General features: G+C 43.2%; 8 protein-coding genes, 3 non-coding genes and 3 pseudogenes across 16 annotated transcripts in view; 3 read left to right on the top strand and 11 right to left on the bottom strand.

Annotated features, from left to right (window-relative positions):
• Positions 1–171: 171 nt before the first annotated feature.
• AT2G07708 (uncharacterized protein) lies at positions 172–1,481 on the bottom strand (the record flags this gene model as incomplete). Of its 2 annotated transcripts, NM_001202590.2 has the most annotated exons (2): positions 604–955; positions 200–334 (listed from the first exon to the last, which is right to left on the bottom strand). In NM_001202590.2, the coding sequence occupies exons 1-2, from the start codon at positions 886–888 to the stop codon at positions 200–202; spliced, it is 420 nt and encodes a 139-aa protein (NP_001189519.2). In that variant the 5' UTR covers positions 889–955. The 2 variants fall into 2 exon arrangements, with proteins under 2 accessions (NP_178794.1, NP_001189519.2); NM_126752.4 differs by having other exon boundaries at positions 172–1,481.
• Positions 1,482–1,563: 82 nt separating this feature from the next.
• Positions 1,564–2,040, bottom strand: AT2G07707 (Plant mitochondrial ATPase, F0 complex, subunit 8 protein; the record flags this gene model as incomplete). The annotated part of the gene is made up of 1 exon (NM_126751.1): positions 1,564–2,040. The coding sequence occupies one exon, from the start codon at positions 2,038–2,040 to the stop codon at positions 1,564–1,566; it is 477 nt and encodes a 158-aa protein (NP_178793.1).
• Positions 2,041–2,229: 189 nt separating this feature from the next.
• AT2G07706 (uncharacterized protein) lies at positions 2,230–6,869 on the top strand. Its single transcript, NM_126750.4, has 13 exons — positions 2,230–2,348; positions 2,502–2,689; positions 2,750–2,890; positions 3,157–3,172; positions 3,450–3,562; positions 3,646–3,783; positions 4,174–4,406; positions 4,526–4,636; positions 4,770–4,825; positions 4,957–5,012; positions 5,196–5,306; positions 5,518–5,624; positions 5,741–6,869. Exons 1-13 carry the CDS (start codon positions 2,283–2,285, stop codon positions 5,917–5,919), a joined length of 1,515 nt encoding a protein of 504 aa, NP_178792.3. The 5' UTR covers positions 2,230–2,282; the 3' UTR covers positions 5,920–6,869.
• On the top strand, positions 4,855–4,935 carry AT2G07794. The gene has a single exon. It is a non-coding gene; the product is annotated as a tRNA-Ile (tRNA).
• A 518-nt stretch (positions 6,870–7,387) lies between the features above and the next one.
• AT2G07705 (uncharacterized protein) lies at positions 7,388–7,588 on the bottom strand (the record flags this gene model as incomplete). Its single annotated transcript, NM_126749.1, has 1 exon — positions 7,388–7,588. One exon carries the CDS (start codon positions 7,586–7,588, stop codon positions 7,388–7,390), a length of 201 nt encoding a protein of 66 aa, NP_178791.1.
• Positions 7,589–8,446: 858 nt separating this feature from the next.
• Positions 8,447–9,170, top strand: AT2G07704 (annotated as a pseudogene; the record flags this gene model as incomplete). The annotated part of the gene is made up of 1 exon: positions 8,447–9,170.
• Positions 9,171–10,118: 948 nt separating this feature from the next.
• On the bottom strand, positions 10,119–11,169 carry AT2G07638 (uncharacterized protein; the record flags this gene model as incomplete). The annotated part of the gene is made up of 4 exons (NM_001335328.1): positions 10,119–10,467; positions 10,528–10,719; positions 10,803–10,963; positions 11,122–11,169. The coding sequence occupies 4 exons, from the start codon at positions 11,167–11,169 to the stop codon at positions 10,119–10,121; spliced, it is 750 nt and encodes a 249-aa protein (NP_001325124.1).
• A 1,284-nt stretch (positions 11,170–12,453) lies between these two features.
• AT2G07703 lies at positions 12,454–12,816 on the bottom strand (annotated as a pseudogene; the record flags this gene model as incomplete). Its single annotated transcript has 1 exon — positions 12,454–12,816.
• A 2,360-nt stretch (positions 12,817–15,176) lies between these two features.
• Positions 15,177–15,737, bottom strand: AT2G07702 (uncharacterized protein; the record flags this gene model as incomplete). Its single annotated transcript, NM_126769.3, has 1 exon — positions 15,177–15,737. Exon 1 carries the CDS (start codon positions 15,633–15,635, stop codon positions 15,177–15,179), a length of 459 nt encoding a protein of 152 aa, NP_565346.2. The 5' UTR covers positions 15,636–15,737.
• A 442-nt stretch (positions 15,738–16,179) lies between these two features.
• Positions 16,180–16,500, bottom strand: AT2G07701 (uncharacterized protein; the record flags this gene model as incomplete). The annotated part of the gene is made up of 1 exon (NM_126748.1): positions 16,180–16,500. The coding sequence occupies one exon, from the start codon at positions 16,498–16,500 to the stop codon at positions 16,180–16,182; it is 321 nt and encodes a 106-aa protein (NP_178789.1).
• A 1,051-nt stretch (positions 16,501–17,551) lies between these two features.
• On the bottom strand, positions 17,552–17,955 carry AT2G00470. Its single transcript, NR_143623.1, has one exon. It is a non-coding gene; the product is annotated as an uncharacterized misc_RNA (transcript).
• Positions 17,956–18,891: 936 nt separating this feature from the next.
• Positions 18,892–18,978, bottom strand: AT2G07793. The gene has a single exon. It is a non-coding gene; the product is annotated as a tRNA-Ser (tRNA).
• A 15-nt stretch (positions 18,979–18,993) lies between these two features.
• AT2G07699 lies at positions 18,994–20,685 on the bottom strand (annotated as a pseudogene). The gene has a single exon.
• Positions 20,686–21,670: 985 nt separating this feature from the next.
• Positions 21,671–22,681, bottom strand: part of AT2G07667 (uncharacterized protein) — a gene marked incomplete at both ends in the record, with an annotated part of 2,366 nt that continues 1,355 nt past the window's right edge. The window contains 3 exons of one of the 2 annotated variants that reach the window (NM_001202589.2): positions 21,671–22,090; positions 22,202–22,265; positions 22,474–22,579. In NM_001202589.2, coding sequence (NP_001189518.1) covers positions 22,048–22,090; positions 22,202–22,265; positions 22,474–22,579 — 213 coding nt within the window. The other variant, NM_001161032.1, reaches the window with a different exon arrangement.

The following is a 22,681-nucleotide window of genomic DNA, read 5'->3' as shown; positions in this document are numbered from 1 at the left end:
TTGCTTGGACCCCGCCCCACCAGCTTTTTTTTTTACACAGGACTACTACTTTACAATCTAATTTGATTGAAAGCTCTCAATAAAATTATGGATCTCCCGCCATATTGAACTTTTTGTTTTTCCAATACAGTCGAGGACTCTTTTAAGATTACTTAAACGGCTCCCATTTGAGGGGAAGCTAGCTGTTCATATCCCCGCTTCAATACCTATGCGAATATCGGAATCTTCCTTTATCCGAAGGCGCAAAGCCCTCTTTATATAAAGAGAGGGCTTTATCAACAATGCTTTCTATCTTTTTAGAGCATAAGTTGAAATGGCCTTCTGTTAACCGCCACTCCTTAGATGAAATCAGATCCTTCAAAATCTTCTTTTAATTTTCTATTTGCTGCTTGTCGAGAGTTTGGAAAATATCATCTTGAGATATTTAGCTTTCGACCACGGGAAAAGAAGCTGAAATAGTAGGAGTTTACCTTATAGCAGGACACTCGCCCGTTGACAACTCTTTCTTAGGTTACTAATCGGTGACTTGCTTCGCCCAGGGGAATCTATACTGTTTCATCCCTGTTGGTTCAGGCCTCCTCTTCCATCCCGTGTTTTACTTACATTCAAATTGAGTGCTTTTTTTTTCTCCACTTGAGTCTTAGTTACTAGTAGCAATTTCATGACATTGCCCCACTGTAACTGGACAGCCAAATCGTACATCCTAAATATTATCCCGTACCTGAACGAATCATCCATGTTCGCAGGTCGGTAATATGTACGGATAAAGATCGGCACATCCATAAAGACTTCAAGCTCTATACTGGCACTAAGCCTTAGCATACAATTCCATCTTTGATACTCCAGATAAAGCTTCATCCACCCATGCATGGTACAGAGTGTATTCATTGAATACTTCCATACCTGGATAGGCGAACACCTCACTAGGAGGAAGTTTCGACTGAAAGAAGAAGGAGGAAGGATAGACATGTTCTGCCGCATACCACACCACCATGTGATGTGATAGGGCGAAGAGGGGCCAGGAAGAATAGTACCCTAGTGGTTGTCCAGCAACAAAGCTAACCTTTGCGGGTTGAAGGCTATGTCCGGGACGCCCGTCGGTTCGTTGAATTTTGCTACAGCGAACAGCCATCTCTTCCCGTCCCCTGTACACGACGAACAAAGTCGTCCAGGAATCGAAGGCACCCTAAGGTCTTCTGAAGCGGGCAGCAACTTCTCGAGCCTGCGCACAAACCACTCTAAAGATGAGTACGTTAGCTCATTATTAGAGCTGTCGTACGGGTACCTAACAAGATTCCAATTTTTTTAAGATGGCATAAATTGATTATGAAGATTGAGACGAAGGTTACCGCGGTTCAGAATGAGCTTCTGCGCCGGAAGTCCCCGAATCTTACTCAGTGGGCATCATAAAGAGCTCTAAAGGGGAGGAGAAGCTAGCGAATGAGTCAAGCCTGAAAAGAAAGTCGAACCGCGAAGGCAAGTATCCTCGCCCCCGCGATGGGAACTTTCAATAAAGCACAGTCGAGTGCTTTACCTACCAGAGGTATCTATAGAATGAAAGAATCATTTTATGCTTCCTTGGCCATGTACAACATGGATTAGCATTATGTCATTCCTACAATTCCTACAAGTGATCCACCTTCCAGTATTTGAAGGAGAGGACTTCGATATATTATATAATATGTTTCTTTCCATTCCTCGTGAGCCACTTATTTCTCCGAAACAAGAGATCAAAGTGATTTTCCTCCTTTTTCCCAATAAGTCGACGGCCTTACACCATTGGGATACTTCGAATAAACTAGCGTACATATAGGATACACCAGTGCTAAAACCCTTTCTCAAGAGATCTTCCAAACTGTTGGGGTCCTTGCTCCGGATGGTCTTCCCCCGGTGTGAAAGCAGTTGGTTCCGTAGTTTTAGAATTCTGCTGATCCCAAGTACTCCATCTCCATCATTGCATATGAAAATATAGAAAGTAAAGAAGAAAAGGCATAACCAGAAGAATTGTGAAAAATAAGTGAATTTATCCAGTTGAGGCATGATTAGATTAATTGATTTCAACAAAATGATTCCCTCCAGACAGCTTCACTCCGTCAAGTCTCTAGGAGTAGTGAAGAACTATAGAAAGTTGTGGTTGGTTGTTGACCAACAAAAGCATGGGAGAAAACCAAGAAAAAGGAGGCATAGAGATTTCTTCTCTTATGAGATTGATAGTTTGATCGCGGGGGCGGCCCGGCAGGCTAGCGATCAGAAAAGAAAATCGATTCTATATATGTTATGGTATGGAAAAAGATCTGACTTCGTTAGAAGAAGATGAGCTGCCTAGATCTTTGTATGTACAGGTCTCGGTAATTGAAGAAAGAATGCCCAGGTGATTAAGCCCGGTAAGACCCCGTGATAAGACATCTTCCGCAATACAAAATAACAACGGGGGATCCTTTATCCCCCTGTCTCACACCGCCTAACATGAGAAATATCCTTTTGGATAACCATTAACCAAGACAGAGAGCTTGGCAGAGGAGAGGTGCTTTAGCAACCCGAGTGAAACGAGAGGAACGAGAGTGAAACGCACTTTAGTGACTAGAGAACTTCTTTCTCTAGGAGAGGGAAACAGCCCGGATCACCAGCTAAGGCCCCCAAATGGCCGCTCAGTTATAAAGGAGGTAGGGGTGCAGAGACAGCCAAGGAGGTTTGCCTAGAAGCAGCCACCCTTGAAAGAGCGCGTAATAGCTCACTGGGAACGGATTAGCTTATTGGCAGCTCCGATGCCGCCACGGAGCCTTCATTCGCCGGTTCTTGGCACTTGGGAGTGGTTCAAGCTAAGCCCCCCGGAAATTGAAAGAAGCTCCGGCGGGCGGACCCAGCTTCTGGCTCTCTTGATCAGGCCGTCGTATTTTGGGTGCTATCACATAGCCCTGGGAGCCACTCCTATAGACCAGCAGAATTAGATGAACGAGCTAAAAGTACTATTCCCTTTATGACCTAAAAGAAGCCCTACCTACCATTATATTTAATAAAATGAAAGTCAAGCATTTTTGCTCTTTATTTAATTTTATCTGTCGCCCCATTCTTCCTCCTTATCTCGAACTCGGAAGAAAGAGTATCTAAATAGGGTCTTTAGAGGACTATGCCAAGTAACCCCAGAAATTTTTTTAGGTGGATATTTTCCGTGGTAATTCACTTTTATTTTTCATTTATGTAAACGGGTAAGAATAATGAAAATATAAATGGTTGCTCTACCCGAACTGAGTCTTATTCCTCGGCTTTGACTTCGAAGATACTCAAGTCTACTCTTTAGCGAGGGACTACTTTCTTTGCCGAGGGAAATGTGCCTACTTTATTGTTTATTGGCTGAGGGATTGGAGTAGACCTACCTTCATCCATAACTGGTTAAGCGGATCCTGGTTACTTTCTTTCACTGCCGAAACTTAACTTACCTTGCTCAAAAGGTACTAATCCGAACTAAGACCCGCTACTCCAGGCATCGGGATAAGAAGATTAGGACTTTCAGCCTTAACTTCTTGTTGAGAGGAAGTCAGGGAAGTATGGTTTCGAATCCGAAGTTAGGCTAGAGCTGCTGTGTCTTTGGAAGGTTAGGTGCCCTCTGCAACCTCTTTCTCTTTGCCTTTTCCTTGGATTCTAAAGGGTAGAGAAGAAAAGCGGTGCACGGATCGGATCATCTTTAGTTTTGGTTCAAAAGAAAGTCTTTCTTCTGTTTTCAGATATACCATTTCCGGACATCAAGGAAATGCCCAATTGTTTTAGCCGCCTACCTTATTTTAAGTGCTAGTGTTGCTTGTTCCTTGTTCTAGCTCTGTTTTCCGATAAAAAAAAAGTAGGAAGAAAGATACAAACTCATCTATTCTTCTATCCCAGTGTGCTCTAACCATAAAGGAATTATGAAAGATCCAACTACCGAGCTATAAGAAGAGAGCTACTAGCTGCTAGGCTACATTCCCATCTAGCTACTATAGCTAGTAGACCTTAGCTTAGTATGGTGGAGGCTCGTCGAGACCTCTTACATAGTGCTCTATCCCTATAAGAGCATACCAAATGACCATATTAGCATAATATTTTAGCATACTATCTTTCTTTGGAAAATGGTATGATACTCAATCTAGATACTAACATATTCAACCACGGATTAAGTCGACATAACATCCTCGCGTTCAGTCAGGGTTTTCCAATTGGATTACCTTGCCGGAATTGGATAGAAGTAGGGCTGCGCCTTCGGCTGCGCCTTCTGCTCGAGCTCGCCGTAGGAAACTTTCCCCAAGGTTTCAAGATCCATCTTTCAGGTTCCTTTCAAGCTGTAAGGCTCGCTCTGTTCTCAAGCTTTACTTCCTTGAGAACGGATGAACTCTTACTTATTGAGACCCGCCCCAGTTACCTCTCCTCTGTTCAAGGTTTGAAGTACTATGTTATTTTCATCGACAATTATTCACAAGGTTCTGTTGGATGTTCCCGTAACTAAGTTTTTCTTTCTTACTTTTTATGTACTTTAGACTTTTATACTTTTTTTAAGTGTGGGGAAAAGGGCGCCCTCTACTTCTACTTTTAACTAAACGCGAACAGCCGGCATTGCAAGCAAATAGAGAGCCCCCCGCCCGTTTTGAGTCGTTGCGAGCCGGAAAGCGTACCGGCAGTTTTAGTCGCGAAAGGACCGCTTGCTTTATTTTCTTATTATTATAAATAATAGATATATAAGATTATCTATCTATAAACAATATTAAAATCATTATTTTATCTAATTGGGCATTCCTGGGAAGAGGAAGAAGCAGATAGAGCAAAGGCCTCCCCTTTGCTTGCGTCCGCTCTTCCCGAAGTGAGCAAATTGCATGTAGAGATCCGTAGGGGCTTATAGTTTAATTGGTTGAAACGTACCGCTCATAACGGTTATATTGTAGGTTCGAGCCCTACTAAGCCTACCACCCCTTACTCTTCACCCGAAATAAGGCAGTCGAAGTCGGCACAAGAAGTAGGCGGAGTAGAGGCAGCAGTTGCGGGTTCAGGTGCGGCTAAATCAATATCCCCGTCTGGGGTTGGCGGAGTTGGTAGGAAGGCACGGTTGGCACAGTTCTGTAAATAAGAGATGTCTCATCCGGTTGAGCTGTCGCAATCAGTCTTTCTTTCTCTTCCTGGTAGCAGAACGAATAGGAGATCCAACATGACTGTATTAAGCCTGTCGCAATCAGGGTTAAGCTAGCTCATTGCCAGAAAGCAAACAGGAGCTCTTATTTAGATCAGAGGACGCTCATCCCAGGCAGGCAGCAGGGGCTTCGGGTGGAAGGAATGAATCAAGTAAGGTGCGAATACTGTGTTTCAGTGATTTATTTCTCCCTGAAATTAGCTCCGCTACTCTACGGACTTCCTTACTTAGCCTTTCTTTCCCATTTAACTAATGGAAGAATTGAGCCAAAATTATCAATGAATTGAGCGAGGGTGAGAAAGGTCAGTAATTGAAATTATAACTATAGAAATCTGTTCTCAGTGAGCTTTGAATCTTTTAATTGGTAGTTGGTTAAGGATTGGAGGAATGGGAGTTAGATCTGTCCCTAGTTCCCCTAGCCCTAGATTAAGGTTACTTGAAACAGGAGATAGAGTTTTTCTAAGGAGGTTAGCTGGTTAGTGATGGGAAGCCAGTTGTTAGTCCCCTTAGCCCTGGATTGAGGTTAAGAGTTTGTAGGGAAGAAAGGTAGAGAGTAGAGGGAGAGTCGATTTGGTAAGTTGGTTTGGTAAGCCAGCCCCTTCAACAAGGGATTTCAATGGCAACAAACCGCTCCCCAGGATGAGGCAAAGAATGGGGTGGGGGGACTTCCAGTTGTTCGAGCAAGCAAATGGCTAGCAGGGCCGAGGAAGCACAATGAACGGGACGACAGAAGTTCCACAAGACCGGAGATAGATGTTCTTCTTCCCTGAGAAAATTTCTCTATCTATTAGCGAGTTTCGCCGTACAATCCGGCTGAAATGAATGGAATGAGGAACCGGGAAATCACTATAGTTGTGGGAATTCGTCGGATGTAACTCATCCGGAAGTGCTGGTTCGAATCCAGCTCGTGACAAAGCCTGGGTCATATGGTATGGAACAATCTTTTGATTATGAAGCGCCCGCTAAAGAAGAGATACTTAAGTGTGGTAGGAGGGAGCTAGGAGTCTTCCATTCATGCCCAGACTCGGATGCTAGAGAATAGTCTGGAATGCTCTCTTTCTATCTATGCCGCATCTTCCATGAACGAAACCAAGAGGGAAAGCAGAGAAAGCATTAGTCCATTTGTAGTTCCGGCACTCTGTATGTGCTGCTATGATAGTAAACTCTTCCTGCTCTCTTAAGTTAAGGATGTTCGTGACCTAATAGGAGTGACTGTAGTCAAGCAAGCAGAAGGTTACAGGCAAGCGGGGTAGTGTACTTTTATCCGCAAAGAATGGGATTGATGCTCAGCTAAGGAATCCCCTACTAATCGAAAGAGGGGATTCAAAAGTGTCTATTCAATATTCCAAGGTGCGAAGGGTCGATGTAATTGAGAAAGAAGCGCTCTAGCTCTCACTTGAAGTACAGGAAGGATAATGACTCGAGCTTTTCCGAATGAAAGGCGATAGGGGACGTACCCTAAGGAAGCAAGAAGGGAGGATTTTCTTTACTTTACCGCTATAACCTTTCTTTCACGAGTGAACCCGGGCACGAGCCTACCTTGTAAGAACCCAAGAATGGGTACCTAGGGAATGAACCGAGTTAGAGGCGTATGCTTCCTTGACCGATAGTTTGAGTTTGTGGAACAAGTTGTAGAGATCCCATACTTTCTAGTACTTGTGGAGAATCCCAGTAAGAAATAGCTTGAGTTGTTGGTGGAAGTGACCTATACATATTTATATTTATAGGTCCTAGCCCTTTTCTTCCGCTAGGTAAGTTGGGAAGTCCAACATAAGGCAGGTCAATTACATCGAACCTCAATTCCATCGAGCCTTGCTTAGTCTGCCTATGGTTGATAGTGAACAGCAGATATGCTACATCAAGCACTCACTTTCTGTCTATTGGCCTTAGAACACTCCTTCTTATGTTGTTTTCAATGAAGGGGAAGTGATTCCTGAGTTCCTTCGCACAGGGTTTGAATTAAATTAAGTAAGTTTTGTCTACATCTTCTCTGCAATTACATCAGGAAAGAAAGCAGATACTGATGCTGAATGCACTTAAAAAATCCCATGTCTGAATGCCTTAAACTTCGATTCCAAAGAAAGCAGAACTAGACTGCCAACGATCTGACGATAGAGAGTCTTCACCTTGTGGACCTGCTTTCGCCTAATGGTAATCTTTGTCTTTCCTTCTGTCTTTCGGGGATGGGATTGGGTGTCCGAGTACCGATAACTAAGTAGATGTCTCACAGGCGAAGGATTAGACGTCTTTGTACTCACGAAGCAGGTCTACAGCTTTATGTTTTACCTCAGGTGGTAGATATTTTCCCACCTGGACAACTTTGCCCGAGTTTGAATTGGGGAACGAACGATCTAAGTAAGGAGGTAGCTCCAGGAAGGTAGTTCTTTGACCCAGTTCAGTGAGACGCTCCGCAAATGTTGAAAGAATAAGCGATGACATTTGTATGGTCTTGCTGTTGATGGTACCTAAAAATGGGGTGCTGCCCAAGCTGAGCTAACTACAGGTCCGAATATACTGCGATCACCCAGACCTTTCTAATACTGAATCTAATAGTGAAAGAAATCCTGTATAAGAAATTTATTACTAAATGCGCTTGCTTCCGTCTTCAGTTCAGAAGAATGTTCCATTGATTGGACCATACCCATTAGCCTAGCGACTGCTTAAGATAAGAAGGCAAGAACAGTGGAAGACCGGATAGACACAAAAAAAAAGATAAAAAGAGTTCAGCCGCTTGACCTGCGAGGAATTCAAGAAATCATAGGCGCGGAAGGCCAATGAACATCGGCTTCAGACCTTACCTTAGACGTACCCTACTTCCTAAAAATGAACGTAGAGATGATCCAATCTCTGGACTGGAGCCCCGGCTTTCTATTTTCCAGCTTAATAAAGATAAAGATGGAAGCTGTTCCCGCCTTACCTCTAACTTTTCTTAGTAGACACTGTATTCATTTACTAAATAAAGTAATTTCACTACTGGACTCCGCTCGCTTTCTATAGATAAGAGTTGAATACACTGAAACTACTCAAAAGTATGCTTACCCGGGATAACTATAACTAGTAACTAAAAGTAATAAGCTTGACTCCTTTCAGGAGTAGGTATGCGGTCAAGCCTGTTGGATTCGTTTCGTTAACATGATTCCTCGAAAAGTCATTATTTGATTCTTGATCTTTCGATCGTAGCGCGAAGACATCACCTCCTTCTGGTAGCATCATCGCAATCACATCTCGGTTGGATTATCTGAAGTGAAGAAGTATACTAGAAATAGCTTTTCTTTGTCTTTGTTTGATTTGTTATGTTTGCATGTATGTGTGTGGTATGGGCGCAGCTCCTAGTGTAAAATGTTTACTACTTAATGCTATGCTAATAGTTGAATTTAGAAAGACGAATTCGTAAAAATGAAAATTTATGTGAAGTATCAAACCTCTATGTTTTGGATTCTGATCCATCTCTTTCAGGTACTACTTTTTTTAGTGCCTCTGTTATTGCAGATTCTCACACTTGGCATAACAGGCTAGGCCATCCTTCTTCTTCTAAAACTGCTATCCTTTCAGATTGACTCCCTACTCATAAGAATAAAAAGGTCAATCAGACCATTTGTAAAATCTGTCCTTTGGCTAAACAAAAACACTTACCTTTTAAATCTCATAATAACATTTGTGATGAACCTTTTGATCTGATTCACATTGACATTTTGGGCCCTTTTTCAGTTGAAACCTCAGAACAGAAGGTTTTCGATATTTTTGAACCATAGTGGATGATCATTCAAGGGCTACTTGGGTCTATCTTCTCAAAAGTCAAAGTGAGGTTCTCACTGTCTTCCCAGGGTTTCTAAAGCTCATAGAAACTCAATACAAAAGGGTAGCCAAAGCTGTTAGAGCCGATAATGCTCATGAACTCAAATTTCACACTCTTTTTAAATAAAAAGGCATTCTTTCTTATCATTCTTGCCCTGAAACTCCTGAACAAAATTCTGTTGTTGAGAGGAAACCCAAAGATTCATTCCTTTGTTCACAACAACTGCCCGCAAGATTTTTCTCTCTACGTTGGATGATCGAACTTCTTAGTGTTAAGCAAAGCACTATCAACAAAAGTTCGTCGTGAAGATCAGCTCTCCTCAATAGTCAGATAGGATCTTAGACACCGGGGACCGGCTTCGCGGGATCGCCTTAAAGGACCTGATCCACTCATGGCGAAGCTTATTTGGGCGGTGTTTTCTTGATCCGATTTATCACTTGAATGAGTCAACCATCATTTCTTTTCTTACTAAATTCAACTATGTATTCTGATTAAAGAGCTTATTCTCTTGATTCATGTCCACCTTGCCCCTGGTAACTTAAGGATGAGTTTCGAAATTAGGAAGGATTGGACTGCAGATTTAGAAAGAGAATGGGGAGCCCTCATCAATGAATTAATGAGTTTCTTCGCCCTCTCTTGGTGATAGTAGCTCTTTATCAGCTTATAGTAGGAGCTGAGCTCTTCCGCTAGCTTACTAGCTCTGGTAGTCAGGCTCTTCGGTCAATCAAGCAGCTAAAGCTTTAGCACTTTTTCCTTAGCAGCTGCGCCCAACCATCTGTGCATAACAAAGAAAAAGCTTCACCGACTGCTATGATTCCTAACTAACTTACCTTGCCGAGAAGAGACAGCGGCCTTTAGCGGGACTGTTGTCAACAGATGCCAGCGTTCCTAGCGGGCAGATACAACCAATTCGCGTAAACAGAGCGAAAGTGGACCAGAGCCCAAAGTGGTGCGCAGTGACGGAAGTTTTCATCTTTTTTACTTTCGTTGTAGCCCGTTCTTTACAACACTTGGAAAAAAGCTTGACTTAGCTCAATGCCCATTTATTTTATTTATTGAATGCCGGCCGGAACTGACTGAATCTATCTTACCGGAGAATCAGTTGCTAGCCTGAACAGCCGTATTCAATGCCTTCTGTGCCGGGACAGTAGACTGACTTAACTGACTTCTCAATCACATAGTAGAGAAGAATGCTGCTATTCGGAGAATCTTGCAAGCGTACTTCAATCTCTCGTTGGTGCACACTCTGGACTTGTCGATCGTTATTCTATATGATAAGTGAAGGAATGCTGGATCTTTGCACGAATAAGCAAAGCTGTGGGGAGAGTTCCTCGATTCGCCGATAGAATTGTTTTCAGGAATGGAATCAGAAGCAAAGAATGCTCTGTTTGCTATTGAATCAGAATGTACACTAAGGGTGTGACTAAACCATATTTGAGTATTCAATGAGTTTACCACTGCAACGAATAGAACAATAAGACGATAGGGGTATGCGACTAGACCTGCAAGCCTCTTTTTGTTTCTGAGAAGTTATAGGCCAGCCAGGACTAGTGTGATCCTAACCGGTCTTCTTCTTACTTACACTATTCCGGGATTGATGTCCACTTGGAAGAGTGAGGGTTTAGGCTTTCCAGGAAGAGTCTCGACTAAAAGGAGAGGAAGAGATGAGACCAAATCCTTCTCACTTGAGAGATGCGAAGAAGGAACTGTTTTCAGGACAAAGACTCGAAGGGCTCGGTTGTGAGGAAGTGAATAATTTAGGGAACGGTCCGACCTAAGCCACAGTTTGATCGACAAGCTCAGTTTACAATTAAAATAAATGCAAGAAGAAGAAGGACGACAACGGAATGGGATTACGCATCTTCATAGGAACTATTCAACTTCGATCGCAAATAGCTGGTCTCGGAAAAGCAAAGCAAAGCAGAGGAGTGTGCTGAACAAGGCACCTTCCGATACTTCCTCTCACTCCAAACCAAAGAGAAGAACAAAAGGAGCTCTTTCGAGAATCCCAGTAGAACCTGAGTACACATACATATGAGATCAGAAGAACTTACCTTAGGGATTATACTTCCCCCACCTAACAGCTAATAACAGAACTAAGGAATACAGATTAAACAGAGAAAGAGCTCAGGTACTCCCCGGTCAGTTCAATCTGAGAGATAAGCGATTCAAAGACCTTCATTCCTCTGATTAAGATCAAGCTGCATTCGACAGCTAGGATCATTTATTTTCTTCCCCTTCTTCCGTTACACACCAATAGTTTAGCCTATTTCCCCTAATAGGATAAGATGCTGACGTTTGAAAGTCAATCTTTTTGACCTACTAAGTAATAGCTTTCATTGAAGTGAGTCTACTCTAAATAGGATTTCCACAGTAGGAAAACTAGACATCAGGAAATCTATTCAATCAAGACGGTTGGCTAAAGACATGGGATGTGAGTATACTTTTCGAGTTGGTACTCACCTTCTATCCCTAACTTCTAAATAGAAAGATTCTGAGGTAGGATCTCCGACATTGCCAGCTCCCTATCCCCTTTTTTCTTTCACAAAAAGATTAGATTCTGTCTGTCTGTATGGCTATCTGAACGACTTATTCAACCTCAACTCCCGTACCAAGAAGGATCAAAGACGTCTGTACTGTACCATTGAGTAACCGCTCTGTAAGACTACTGAACGACTAGTCTGTTCCATCCTAAACATCGATTGAATGAAGTCCTTCTAAATTGTAATCATTAATTGGATTCGAACCAATATATCCGCCGACTTTCTCTTTAGTCGATCAATGATGGGAAGATCCAGCTGGGCTGCAGGATATTGGCCCCCCTCCCACCTTTCGGTGAAATATTTGCCCCTCCCTCACTTTTTGTTGCGTGTCCAAAGCGGAATGAAATTATACTGCTGAAGTCCCCTCTCAGCCTTTATCATAGGTAGGGAAGAGCAAATCCCGGTAAGCTTCAAATGTTAGAAAGTCCTAGGACAGAACAGGAAAAGGTTTGTATTTCTATCTATATTTCAACTAACGTACAATAACTTGTCTTCTCCATTAATGTTATAACAAGAAGAACTTCTAAGAGCAAAGAGAAGGTAGATAGCTCAGTAGTCGGTCACCTAGATAGGCTATAAGCCGCAGGTAAGATATAGTTCATCGAAGGGGAATAATCATCGATTCATCTTAATTGTACGTACGACTTCTGTTCTATCCTTCCTCGAGTCCAAGGACTATTGCTCTTTGCTGCTATTAAGGTGATAGTATCTGCTTAGCCCATAGTAATAAGATGGTAGTGACCGCTTATCCTAAGTCTTCCGCTGGCATGGGTGTAACTGTCCTTCCAGAGTACCTCAAACAGTCCTCTTACGAAGCCTATTCCCGGCCTTACTCTGCATTCTTTCTTTCTGGTTGTACTAAGCAGGAGCGTTCCCCCTTACTGGCTAGGCGGCTAGTAGATGCTTGGCTTTCATTCCATTCCATTCTGATGATAAATGAAGAGGTGTCGGACTGGGAGCAGCTATCAGATCACTATACCAGGAGGAGCCTGTTTAAGACCATAGCTTTTCGAAACCTGCAAAGAGAAGAAGAGTATCGACCGGGAGGTTGAGACATGACTCTTTTCGGTTAAGTGACCCTGTAGAAAAGCGTTGTTGACATCCAATTGACGAAGAGTCCAGCCATGGTATAGAGTAAGACTCTCAGACGAATAGTGATAGGCTTAACCACAGGGCTTAATCTATCAAAAGACTCTCTCCCAGGCCGCTGATGGGCAACGAGGCGAGCCTTGTACCGCTCAACACTGCCATCAGGGATCCCCTTAACCCGATAAGACCCACAACTCTCTGATGATGAGGAGATGATGGTACTAGTTCCCAGGTGCCATGGAGAAGGCATCATCTTCAGCAGAGATGGTGGCACTAGGATCTGCATACGAGGCTTTTGGTGTGCGGACGTCTGTGACCAATGCACTCTGCCGACACTCTCAGGAAAGCACTTTCAAAGAAGCAAGGGATGAAGGGGAGGTAAGCCTGTCTTTCAATCGAGAAACTAAGCTAGCTTAATTAACTAAACTAGAGGAGCGATACGAGCGGCTTACTACAAAAGAAAGGCTGAGATGCTTTGACCAGGCCTCAGTACTCTGACCATACCGATTCTCGCTCACTGAGAACGGAGATCCCTAGTGAGACTCCTACGGACCTCCTCAGAGAGAGAGGAGTCCCGTTGACAGGAAGATGGAGGGTTTAAGGCAGGTCCAGGAAGGCCCGACCTCAGACTTCGTTTTAGGCTGAAGTAATTGGAGGCCCATTACCCGATATGGGTATGGAATTCGTTTCACCTACCTGGTAGATATGTGTATTTGACCTCTAACCATACCTTTGCTATCTATGCTCCAACCATGATAATGATAGCGATTGGACGGTAGCAATTGGTGCTTATTTCGGGGATTCAACCGACCTGGATAAACCACTTCTGCCTTTGGCTTTGCCTCATACCCGGTCTAACTCAAACTTTGACTTTGCTATGCTTGCTTTGTTAGTATAGCAAAGTTTCTAAAGCTGTTAGCGCGTAGTCTGTCTGCTCTAAAGGAAGTCGATTTATTGATTCGTCCTTCTCGGATCGTCGTCGGTCCTTTTTTATTGGGCTCTCATGCCCGGCTAGACGATAAGATCAAAGTAACCCGCTTTAATTTAACCAACCTACTCTGTAATACTGTTTTCACCACCGGTTTGCCATGATTCATAAGCAGGAATCGTAGATCTTATCTAGGATGTTGCCGTCATCTTATAAGATGAAGAAGTCAAGCACATTTCTCTTCTTCCTAAGAAGTAAGGCTGACGGGCTAATAAGTCCCCGGAGCTTCAAAACAGGCCTTTTCATGCTCCGCAGAGGCCAATGAACTTCCGAAAGCTTCTTCTGATTGAGTGAACATACCGAGTACTTAAAAGTAGGGCATTGGATGGGACAAGCCGCTTCCTTTACTTTAAGCCGAGAGGGGTCGTCGCTAATCCTTTAGGCCGCTTCTTTCCACTTTCTACCTCTTAGTCGACTAACTCAAGTTCCTAAACGAGACAGCAGCTACCCCGCTTGCCTGTAAAGGAAGGAGTTCTTGTTCCGTTGACGTCGTCTAACTAATACATAGTTCTGAAATAGGGATTAATATGGATTGAATCATCATAATGATGACAGCTGCTACCTTCCCATTAGAAACCATCTATCTTTCTTCTTTTCCTTCGTACGAATCTTTGCTAACTTGACTGTGTTCGACGGCTGATGACCCCAATGTGTGAAATATCCACCTCCATGGGGATGCGCGACCGGGAACCATGTTGTCAGGAACTGAGCACTTTCTTGAAAGCATTGATTTGTGGTAAGACTAGAAGAGGAGATTGCTCTTTCGAAGCTAGTCAAGCGATTAAACAAAGTAATAAACCTTTCGAGTTCTTGATTTACGGCTAGAAAGAAGGACTAGAGCTTCATACCTTCCGGCTGTTCTTTCAAGATGGAAAATAATTGATCTGTAAAGGTCAGCGGTCGTAATCTGTTCGACCAGACCACGTCTTGCAACTCTTCTGGCGTCAGGGTTGCGGGAACCTGTGCTTCTTGGTTGAAATTGAAGAACAACTCCTTATGCTTTGGAGACGTTCTCAGCAACTCATAGATAGATATGTTACCTACGCCTCCGCTAAAGAAAGGAAGAACCGGGTAGCTATACGTTCCAAACAGCTAAGATATTAGTTATGCTTTAGCAACAGCTCCGTTCAGGGAGGGCGGGGATGAACACACCAAACGGCAAGCTACAAAGAAGGGTGAAACAAGCTACAAAACAGATCTGACTCCTACCTAAGGGGCATAGAACAAAAGAGAGTCAAGTCAAAGATAAGAGTTTAGTTATGCTGGGCAGTTGTCTTGGAGGAGCAGCCGCCACAGATGAAGGAGTTGCTTGAGGAAGATGCTTATTTATTTCCATAAGACCTACCTCATGGCTTGCCACTCTTACGACCAACATGGGATTGATTTCATACCTGGAGCAACTTGACCTAATCTGTCTCCTTCTAATTAGAAAAGGAGTCCCGCTAAGCACGAGGAACTGAGAAGGCAGGTGCAAGGGCTTTGATAGAGAGGGAAAGCAGACTCGACAACCACAGCCCAGTTAACTATTTGAATCAGGAGCTTCCGATCTCATCCCTTCAATCACCGTTACTCGATCCGAACTTGAACCATTCTCTTGCTACTTTTCTTTCTTCAAAAAAAAGATTGGAAGTGGAACCGATTTCCCGGAAGAGGTCTTCGGCTTGCTCTGATATGATAAGAAAGTTCGCTCCCTCTCCCTGTCAACATACATGGGATTGAGCAGCCCCCTATCTCAGAGGGTTTACCCCATGGCCAGTTTGCGATGAAAGAAACTTCAGAATGCAGCCCACATAGTCCTATCAACATACAAGGCTTTTCAATCCAGTGAAAGACAGGTCGAAAACTTCCATATCTGATAGGCTGCAAAGGAAGATTTTTGATGTCTGGTTCTATCTGTCTGTGCTTGGTCTGGACCCTTAGTTCTTGCAGGTGTAAGCGTGCTCCCCATGTAGTTTTCTTCGTTCCCGTGTAATCAGGTGCGAGTGTAACGAGTTTGTTTGAAATAAGTCCAATGAGATGATACGAAAACAAAGAGTTAAAAGCTGGCTTAGAAGAAAGTATAGTGGGCATGGTTTAGAAGGTAGGTTACCTGCTCGTAAGAGGCAGTCTAACTTAGTTAGAGGAATGCTCATCAGAAGGATAAGCAAGGTTTGATGAATTCTCCTAGAAGGAAGATCAAAAGTCAAGGTCTTCAATAGTAGTATAGTAGGGAACATATCACAACCAGCAAGCGTATTCACTATTCACGTCAACATTTTAGCAATCGAAGTCGGAGTGAGCCGATTCAATGTCTACAGGGCGTCTGTGTAACACATATCAAAGCGTCTGTTGCCAAGTCTAATATCTGATATCTGTGTTAGCTGCCTGCCTGTCTCTCCCTGCCCACGACATGGGTTGGACTTAGAGTCTCTTTCTTGTCTGTAGTTGGTGTATTCATATCTCTCCTTTGAATGGCATAGATCTTCGTAGTACCAGTCAGCTAACAGGATCGGCGTATGGGCAAGCAAAGAATCTAAAATCATCCTTTCCTGTCAGTAGCCGGGTAGGTAAAGAGGTCTTCTGCACTACCACTAGTAGTAAACTTCAGAGACCACTACTGGGCAAGTAAAAAGAATTAATTATGCCGACGATCTGATCTGAGTTGGTCTAGTAGCGCCCTGGTAGCCATTCTGGTATCGAGAGGTTCTTGGGAGGAAGATTGTCTAGACTTGGAGTGTGCTACCACTAAGGTTAACCAGATAAGAGAGTCCTCACCTAACAAGCAAGTGCTAATAGCTAACAGTAATAGGAATTCAAGTAAGTAAGACTCCACTATTAACTGGAAACAAGGAATGACCAGCTTCAGAGGGATCCAGCACAGATTACTATTCAACCAGTTGGATAACAGATAACAAGGGAATAGCCCGGTCAGGCAACTTCTCCCTCTGTGCAGCATTTGCTTCGACAGATTGAGGGGGTCGTAGATCAGGCAACAGCAGATAAATCTATTGAATGTCCATCAGCCGTAAAAGAAGGGCAGGGCACCCCAGGGGCTCATCTTCTAACTATAGGGAAAAGAAGAACAAGAAAGACTGTAAGACAGAAACGGAAAGAGTATGCGCGGACTAGGTTGAGAATCTCTGCGAGGCAGCACACCGGTAAAGATAGTTTAAGAATTTAGCTCAGTGTGCTGCATCAATGATCTTCTTATTGGAAAGCTGAAGATCAAGGCACCATGTTCGGGTTGGTCAACTCCTCCAAGTAGCCCTAACGAAGTAACCCTTCAGGGCCAACGGAGTAGCCCTGGGCGTAGCAACCCCCCGTGGGCCTGAGGGTTGAGGGTATCTGTCATACGTGGAAGAAGAAGAACAATAAGACTCGGAAACCGTAGTGACCTTCGGAACTGTGAGTGACCTTCGTTCGAGATGCAGTATGAACTCGGAAGACTTGCTTCGCTAGCACCGTATGGGATAAATCTTCATATGGAGGAGAAGGAAGACTGAGGAACTGCACATGCGGCGTCCTTGCGAAGTAACCCCCAACGGAGTAGTCCTCACTGGGATTGAGGGTTCGGCTTGTTGCGTGCTTCGCCATGAGTATGAAGAGTTGCTTCGCTTTTTAAAACCGTATGTGAACCCCAAGGGTGTGCTAGATGATGAGGGGTGAGGGGATGGGGTTCCTGCACTCTATGGAAAATGTACTTTTGTAATAGTCAAACATTTCAATTCTAAAAATTTGATAGAGTTGGTGATTATGAGTGGAGGGAAGTACGGCTAGGACCTTTGGCCAAGTGAAGGATCAACCAAAGTCGACGAGTTGGTTTATGATTATTGGGTTTTCGAAGAGAGGGTTTTTGTAATCATGAGTTGGTGGTCGATCGTCAGTAGATTCTGAGTTGAGTATGGTTTGGATACAAGATAAGGATCAAGCAATAAGGCGACATTAAACTGTCATGTAATCATCATCGATTTCACGAGTAAGGTATAGAAAAGCAAAATTATGAGTCGAGTACAGCTTGGACCTTCAACACTAGTCGACATTCAACTGGCATTTAATCTTGGACGAATTCAATTCCAACTAATTCGGTAGAATCTAGAATAGTGAGATGGAAGACCCCTCTCCTTATCAGTTTCCTATGGACCTTCGACTAGATCACACGAGCTACTCCCACCTTGTTCAACTGTGTGATTTGTCGTTTTCCGAGATTCGGTTTCTTCTTTTTTCTTGATCCGAGGTAAGGTGCTTTTTTTGATCGATCAACAGGTAATATAGAAGGATGAGGCTGTGATTTACCTAGTGAATCAACAAGATCGAAACACACCAATCGATCAAATCATTTTTGAAAAACTTGTACATCGTCTGATGTAGCCTTTTGCTTCGCGATATTCAAGTTTGGGTTTTTGCTTCGCGATATTCAACTATGCCTATATGAGAGATTGAGTTCACGACAATCAATTCCAAGTAATCATGTCAGTAGAATTGAGAAAGATGAGTTGAGTATGGATCTCCCCTCGGACAAGTACCAAGCAAGATCCACTGTCATGTAATGATTTCACTAATATAGAAGAAACCAAATTATGTCAATAGAATCGAGAAAGATGAGTGGAGTATCGAGTTGAGCTTGGATCACTCCTCTCCTTATCAGTCTCCTTCCTCTAGCGCAGCAAAGCAGCCCGAAGCACTTTCTTTCTTTCTCTAGCGCAGCAGATAGGTCGCCCATACCCTTTGCCCATTGGTGTGCTGCTTCATTCCTAGCGAAGCAAGTGTGGTTCTCTTTGGTTCCGTAGTCCTTTTACTCTGAATGATATTAGGTTGGATTTTACTTAAAGGCTGTTCCGAAAAAAGAGAGACTTCTAGGCTCGCAATAAAGCTAAGGTCCTGATCGAGCAACTAGTCGTCCTATCTATCCACCTCTCCATAATAATAGGATCCACCAATTCTTCTGCGAGAGCTACTGTACCCGAACAGTAGAAGGGGTGGTTAATTATGGTGTCTACTGATATATTAGGAAACATGTCCAGAACTGGCACTCCTGGCAGAACGTCGTTATCTGCAGAATTCGTGGAACTGGCAAAAAGTAGATTCAGATTTCTCTGTCGTCGCATAGCTTATCCCCATTTTTTTTTCAGCAACTGAACGGGAAGTGGCTTAGGAAAGGACTAATCGGATGCGCTCGCCCAGCGAGAAAGGCCCTAACCCTTGCCGACCAAGAAAAAAAGAGAAGATAACGAAAGGGAGACAAAGTTCCTAACAAAATCATAACACAAGGTACCCATTCCATCTATCATATCAGTCGAGTCGATCCGATTCGTTCTTATCAGGCGGCAAGAGAGAACTTATGACTTCGCGGATGGAGAGGGATTCGAACCCCCGGTATTCCTAGAAATACTTCGGTTTTCAAGACCGACTCTTTCAACCGCTCAGACATCCATCCCTCGCTTTTGTTCAATTATAAATATAAATAAAAGAAAGAAGAACTTTAATGGAGATTTATAGCATCATTCAAGTAAATACAGATTAAGATCGTAAAAACATAAGCTTGTAATATAGCTACACCTAATTCCAGACCGGTTAATGCAAGAACTATAAATAAAGGACCAAGAGCCCCTATAAAATAGAAAATATCATTCATACATAGCATAGTCCAAGCGAACCCACTTAAAATCTTTACTAAACTATGACCGGCCATCATATTAGCAAATAAACGTATTCCTAAGCTTAATGCGCGAAAACAATAAGAAATTAGCTCAAGGAGTACTAAAAAAGGTGCTAACGGCAGTGGGACTCCTGCGGGTAATAAAAAGCTGAAAAAATGAAGCCCATGTCTTTGAAATCCCACTATAGTAATGCCAATAAAAATCGAAAATGAGAGAGCCAAAGTAATGAGAAAATGACTTGTCACTGTGAAGCTATAAGGTATCATACCCTGAAGATTACAAAATAACAAAAAAAGAAAAGTGACCAAGATGCAAGGGAAAAACATTTATTTCACATTCCCGGAAAGACCACCTATTTGTTCCTTTACCAGGTTCAGCACGAAATCATAAAGAAGCTCTACCAAGGATTGCCAAGCATTTGGGACTAAGTTTCCTCCTCCCTTTTTAGTAACAAAATGAATCAGAAGTAGGAAAAAACTCAGAGTTAGCAGCATGAACAAAGATGGATTTGTGAATGAGAAATAGAAGTTTCCGATATGCATAGGAATCAATGGGACAATCTCAAATTGGTCCAGTGGGGAGGCCGCCGCCTGTCCCACTATATTCAGAGCTTCTTGAAAGGCTTCCCCGGATACTCCGTTTTGGGTTAAATCATCAGCAATGGACTGCAAAAAAGGGACATTGTCGCTTTCCGCATGTAAAGCTTCGCCCAAAATCAAGCCCATTTCGGGATCTTGCGTTAATGCCTCACACTTCTCGCGTATCTCACATTGCAGCTCTACTACACGCTCATTGTTAGGATTAAGGCCCGGACAATCCTCAAAAATACCAGCATGAGTATCCTGAGTACCGGACGCTTGACCACTAGAAAAGTTAGTGCATTGACTCGCAAAAGATGTATCAATGGTGGAAGCAGAAGATGTATCAATGGTGGAACTTGAATTAAGACTATTTTCATCAAACAAAAAGATTCGTCGCATATTGGATTAATTGATTTCAACAAAATGATTCCCTCCAGACAGCTTCACTCCGTCAAGCCTCTAGGAGTAGTGAAGAACTATAGAAAGTTGTGGTTGGTTGTTGACCAACAAAAGCATGGGAGAAAACCAAGAAAAAGGGGGCATAGAGATTTCTTCTCTTATGAGATTGATAGTTTGATGGGGGGCCCGGCAGGCTAGCGATCAGAAACCTAAAATAAGACAATGATAGAGCGCCCGTACCCTACCTGAAGTAGCATCCCGCCGATCTTTCGAATAAACAAAAGGATCAACTAATACAAGGATTGAGAAATCTTGGCAACTCAACAGAAACGGGATTGAGGAAACTTGACTTTATTGAAATTCGAGCAGCGAACCCGATAAACACCTCAATAGGATCGCTAATACTACCACTTCTAGACTTGGCACAGACAACACTTCTTTTCTATATACTTAATTCAAGATGAAAGCAATGAATGATTGATCCAACACGCCAAGCCATACTTTTCATTCTTATTACTATACTTAATTTATCTAGGTGATCGACGGAACACGGAGAGGTGCTTTAGTCAGGACGAGGGGATTTAGACGGAACTGAGAGGAGAACCGAATGAATGCAAGTGCAAGAGTGGAAGATTGATCGGACTCTCTACGAAAGCTGTCCTTCTTCTCGCACAAACATATCCGACTCGTACGAAACAAAAGATTGAACCTTCACCCAAAACCGTACGAAGCGGAGTAGCAAAGATGACAGCACGCCAAGCAGCCGTACGAAAGAAAGTTGACAGATCAGGAGCGGAAAGACTCTACTGATGATTCCCAAGCCAGCTGTACAAAACATAGATTACAGATTAATCAGGATGGAACACGAAAGAAAGAATATACTGAAATGATGATTAGCACAAAGGCAGTGCTCGTACCGAAACAAATCTACAGCACTTTGACCAAGCATTACTCCTCCACTTTCTACTGATGATTAGCACAAAGGAGCAGTTTGGCATACAAAACTGATTAGCAGCACAAAGGATCAGGAGCAGAAGCAGGATGGAGTCTCAATATTGAAATGATTAGCACATTGATCACGGGATGGAGTCAAGTACGAAACTCCACACTTCGCACACGCTCTATGGAAACAAAAGCCCTCACACAACTGATCAGTAGCACATCACTCAAGTACAAAACTCATACTTTCACATTCTTCTTTATTTTAGTTATCACATTATCGCAAAAGCACGAACGACTGATCAGCACAATCGTACACAGAAGCACTAATACACTTATGCCCCGAAGCAGGTCACAGGTCCGAAGCAGGACTCTCCCTCCCTTCCCCGACTGATAAAATGGACTTAATTACGAAAGAAAGAAAAAGAAATAAGATTCCCTACACAGGTGCAGTAACCATTGGAGCATTATCACTATCTGTACTGAACCATAATCCACTGACCAAGGAAAGAAAGATTACAGCACCAAGCCGTACGAGAAGCCAAGACGCTTTACGTCGATTAGTCAAGGTCAAGGTGCCGATGAATAAACAACACGCTCATACTCCGCCCTAAAACCCCTGTAAGCATACCGAAAACCCCAACCTCGAGGAAAAGGTGCAAAGGTGCTTTATCAACAGGACGAGGAACATCTGAATGACATGGATCAGCAGCAGGCGCAGAGTGGAAGATTGATCAGGAGCCAGGAGCTGAAGAGTCTACTGATGAACACAAAGATTGATAAATAGCATTACTCGTATGAAAGAAACCCAAGCCAAAACAAAGGAAATAATAAGATTGATGGAACCAATCATTACTCCTCCACTTTCCCGTTTACTGAAATGGATTAGCACAAAGATAGCAGTATGCAAAGAATATACTATACTGATTAGCAGCACAAAGATAGCACGGTGGAGTAAACAACGCCAAGCCTACGCACAACAAGAAGGAACAGTGAAGCTGCCAAGCATCAGCATTACCATAAATGTGAGTTAATTACTGCAAGGAAAGAGAAGGAATAAAAGACAGGTCTTCAAAGGAACAATGATCGGACGAAGGTCTCGAAATGGCACAGTAACAAAGGAACAACTGTGCTGGACTCAGCACCTACCATAGGTCAACGTCTTTCGAGAATAAGTCCTGGGGAAGATGTCTAGGCATAAGCAGCACCCGGTCATAAGTAAACAAATGTTGCTTAAGGAGCCAATACAACACAATCAGAGGACTACTTTACGCTTGAGAGGGCCGATCAGCTCATACCAACAAAACAAAGAAGATGGCAATGCTGTGGAGTAAACCGGCAGTAAGTAAATACCTGGGAAAGGCTCGGTAGCACACCGGAGGCAACAAAGAAAGATAGGTGCTTTAGCAACTCGACCAAGAGGAGAGGAAGAGACGGACGATCGGACAAAGGAAAAGTGCTGGACTCAGAAGAAGACTCGACTAATCAAAACACTTGGAAACAGCTCGTACAAAACAAAGAGGCACTTGGAAGGGACCACCGGTCTATGCCTCTCCTTATA

This window comes from Arabidopsis thaliana, chromosome 2 (assembly GCF_000001735.4).
Source record: "Arabidopsis thaliana chromosome 2, partial sequence".
NCBI classification, from domain to species: Eukaryota; Viridiplantae; Streptophyta; class Magnoliopsida; order Brassicales; family Brassicaceae; genus Arabidopsis; species Arabidopsis thaliana.
The sequence above is the reverse complement of the archived record's forward strand: the minus strand, read 5'-3'. Positions and strand labels throughout refer to the sequence as shown.

What these genes read in the sequence shown, in the direction of transcription:
- AT2G07706 (NM_126750.4), top strand. Translation starts at nt 2,283, where the DNA reads ATGGAAAAAGATCTGACTTCGTTAGAAGAAGATGAGCTGCCTAGATCT. An exon ending in GTCGTTGCGAGCCGGAAAGC is followed by an intron (nt 4,637 to 4,769) that starts GTACCGGCAGTT and finishes ATTCCTGGGAAG; the next exon opens with AGGAAGAAGCAGATAGAGCA. An exon ending in TTGCGTCCGCTCTTCCCGAA is followed by an intron (nt 4,826 to 4,956) that starts GTGAGCAAATTG and finishes ACCCGAAATAAG; the next exon opens with GCAGTCGAAGTCGGCACAAG.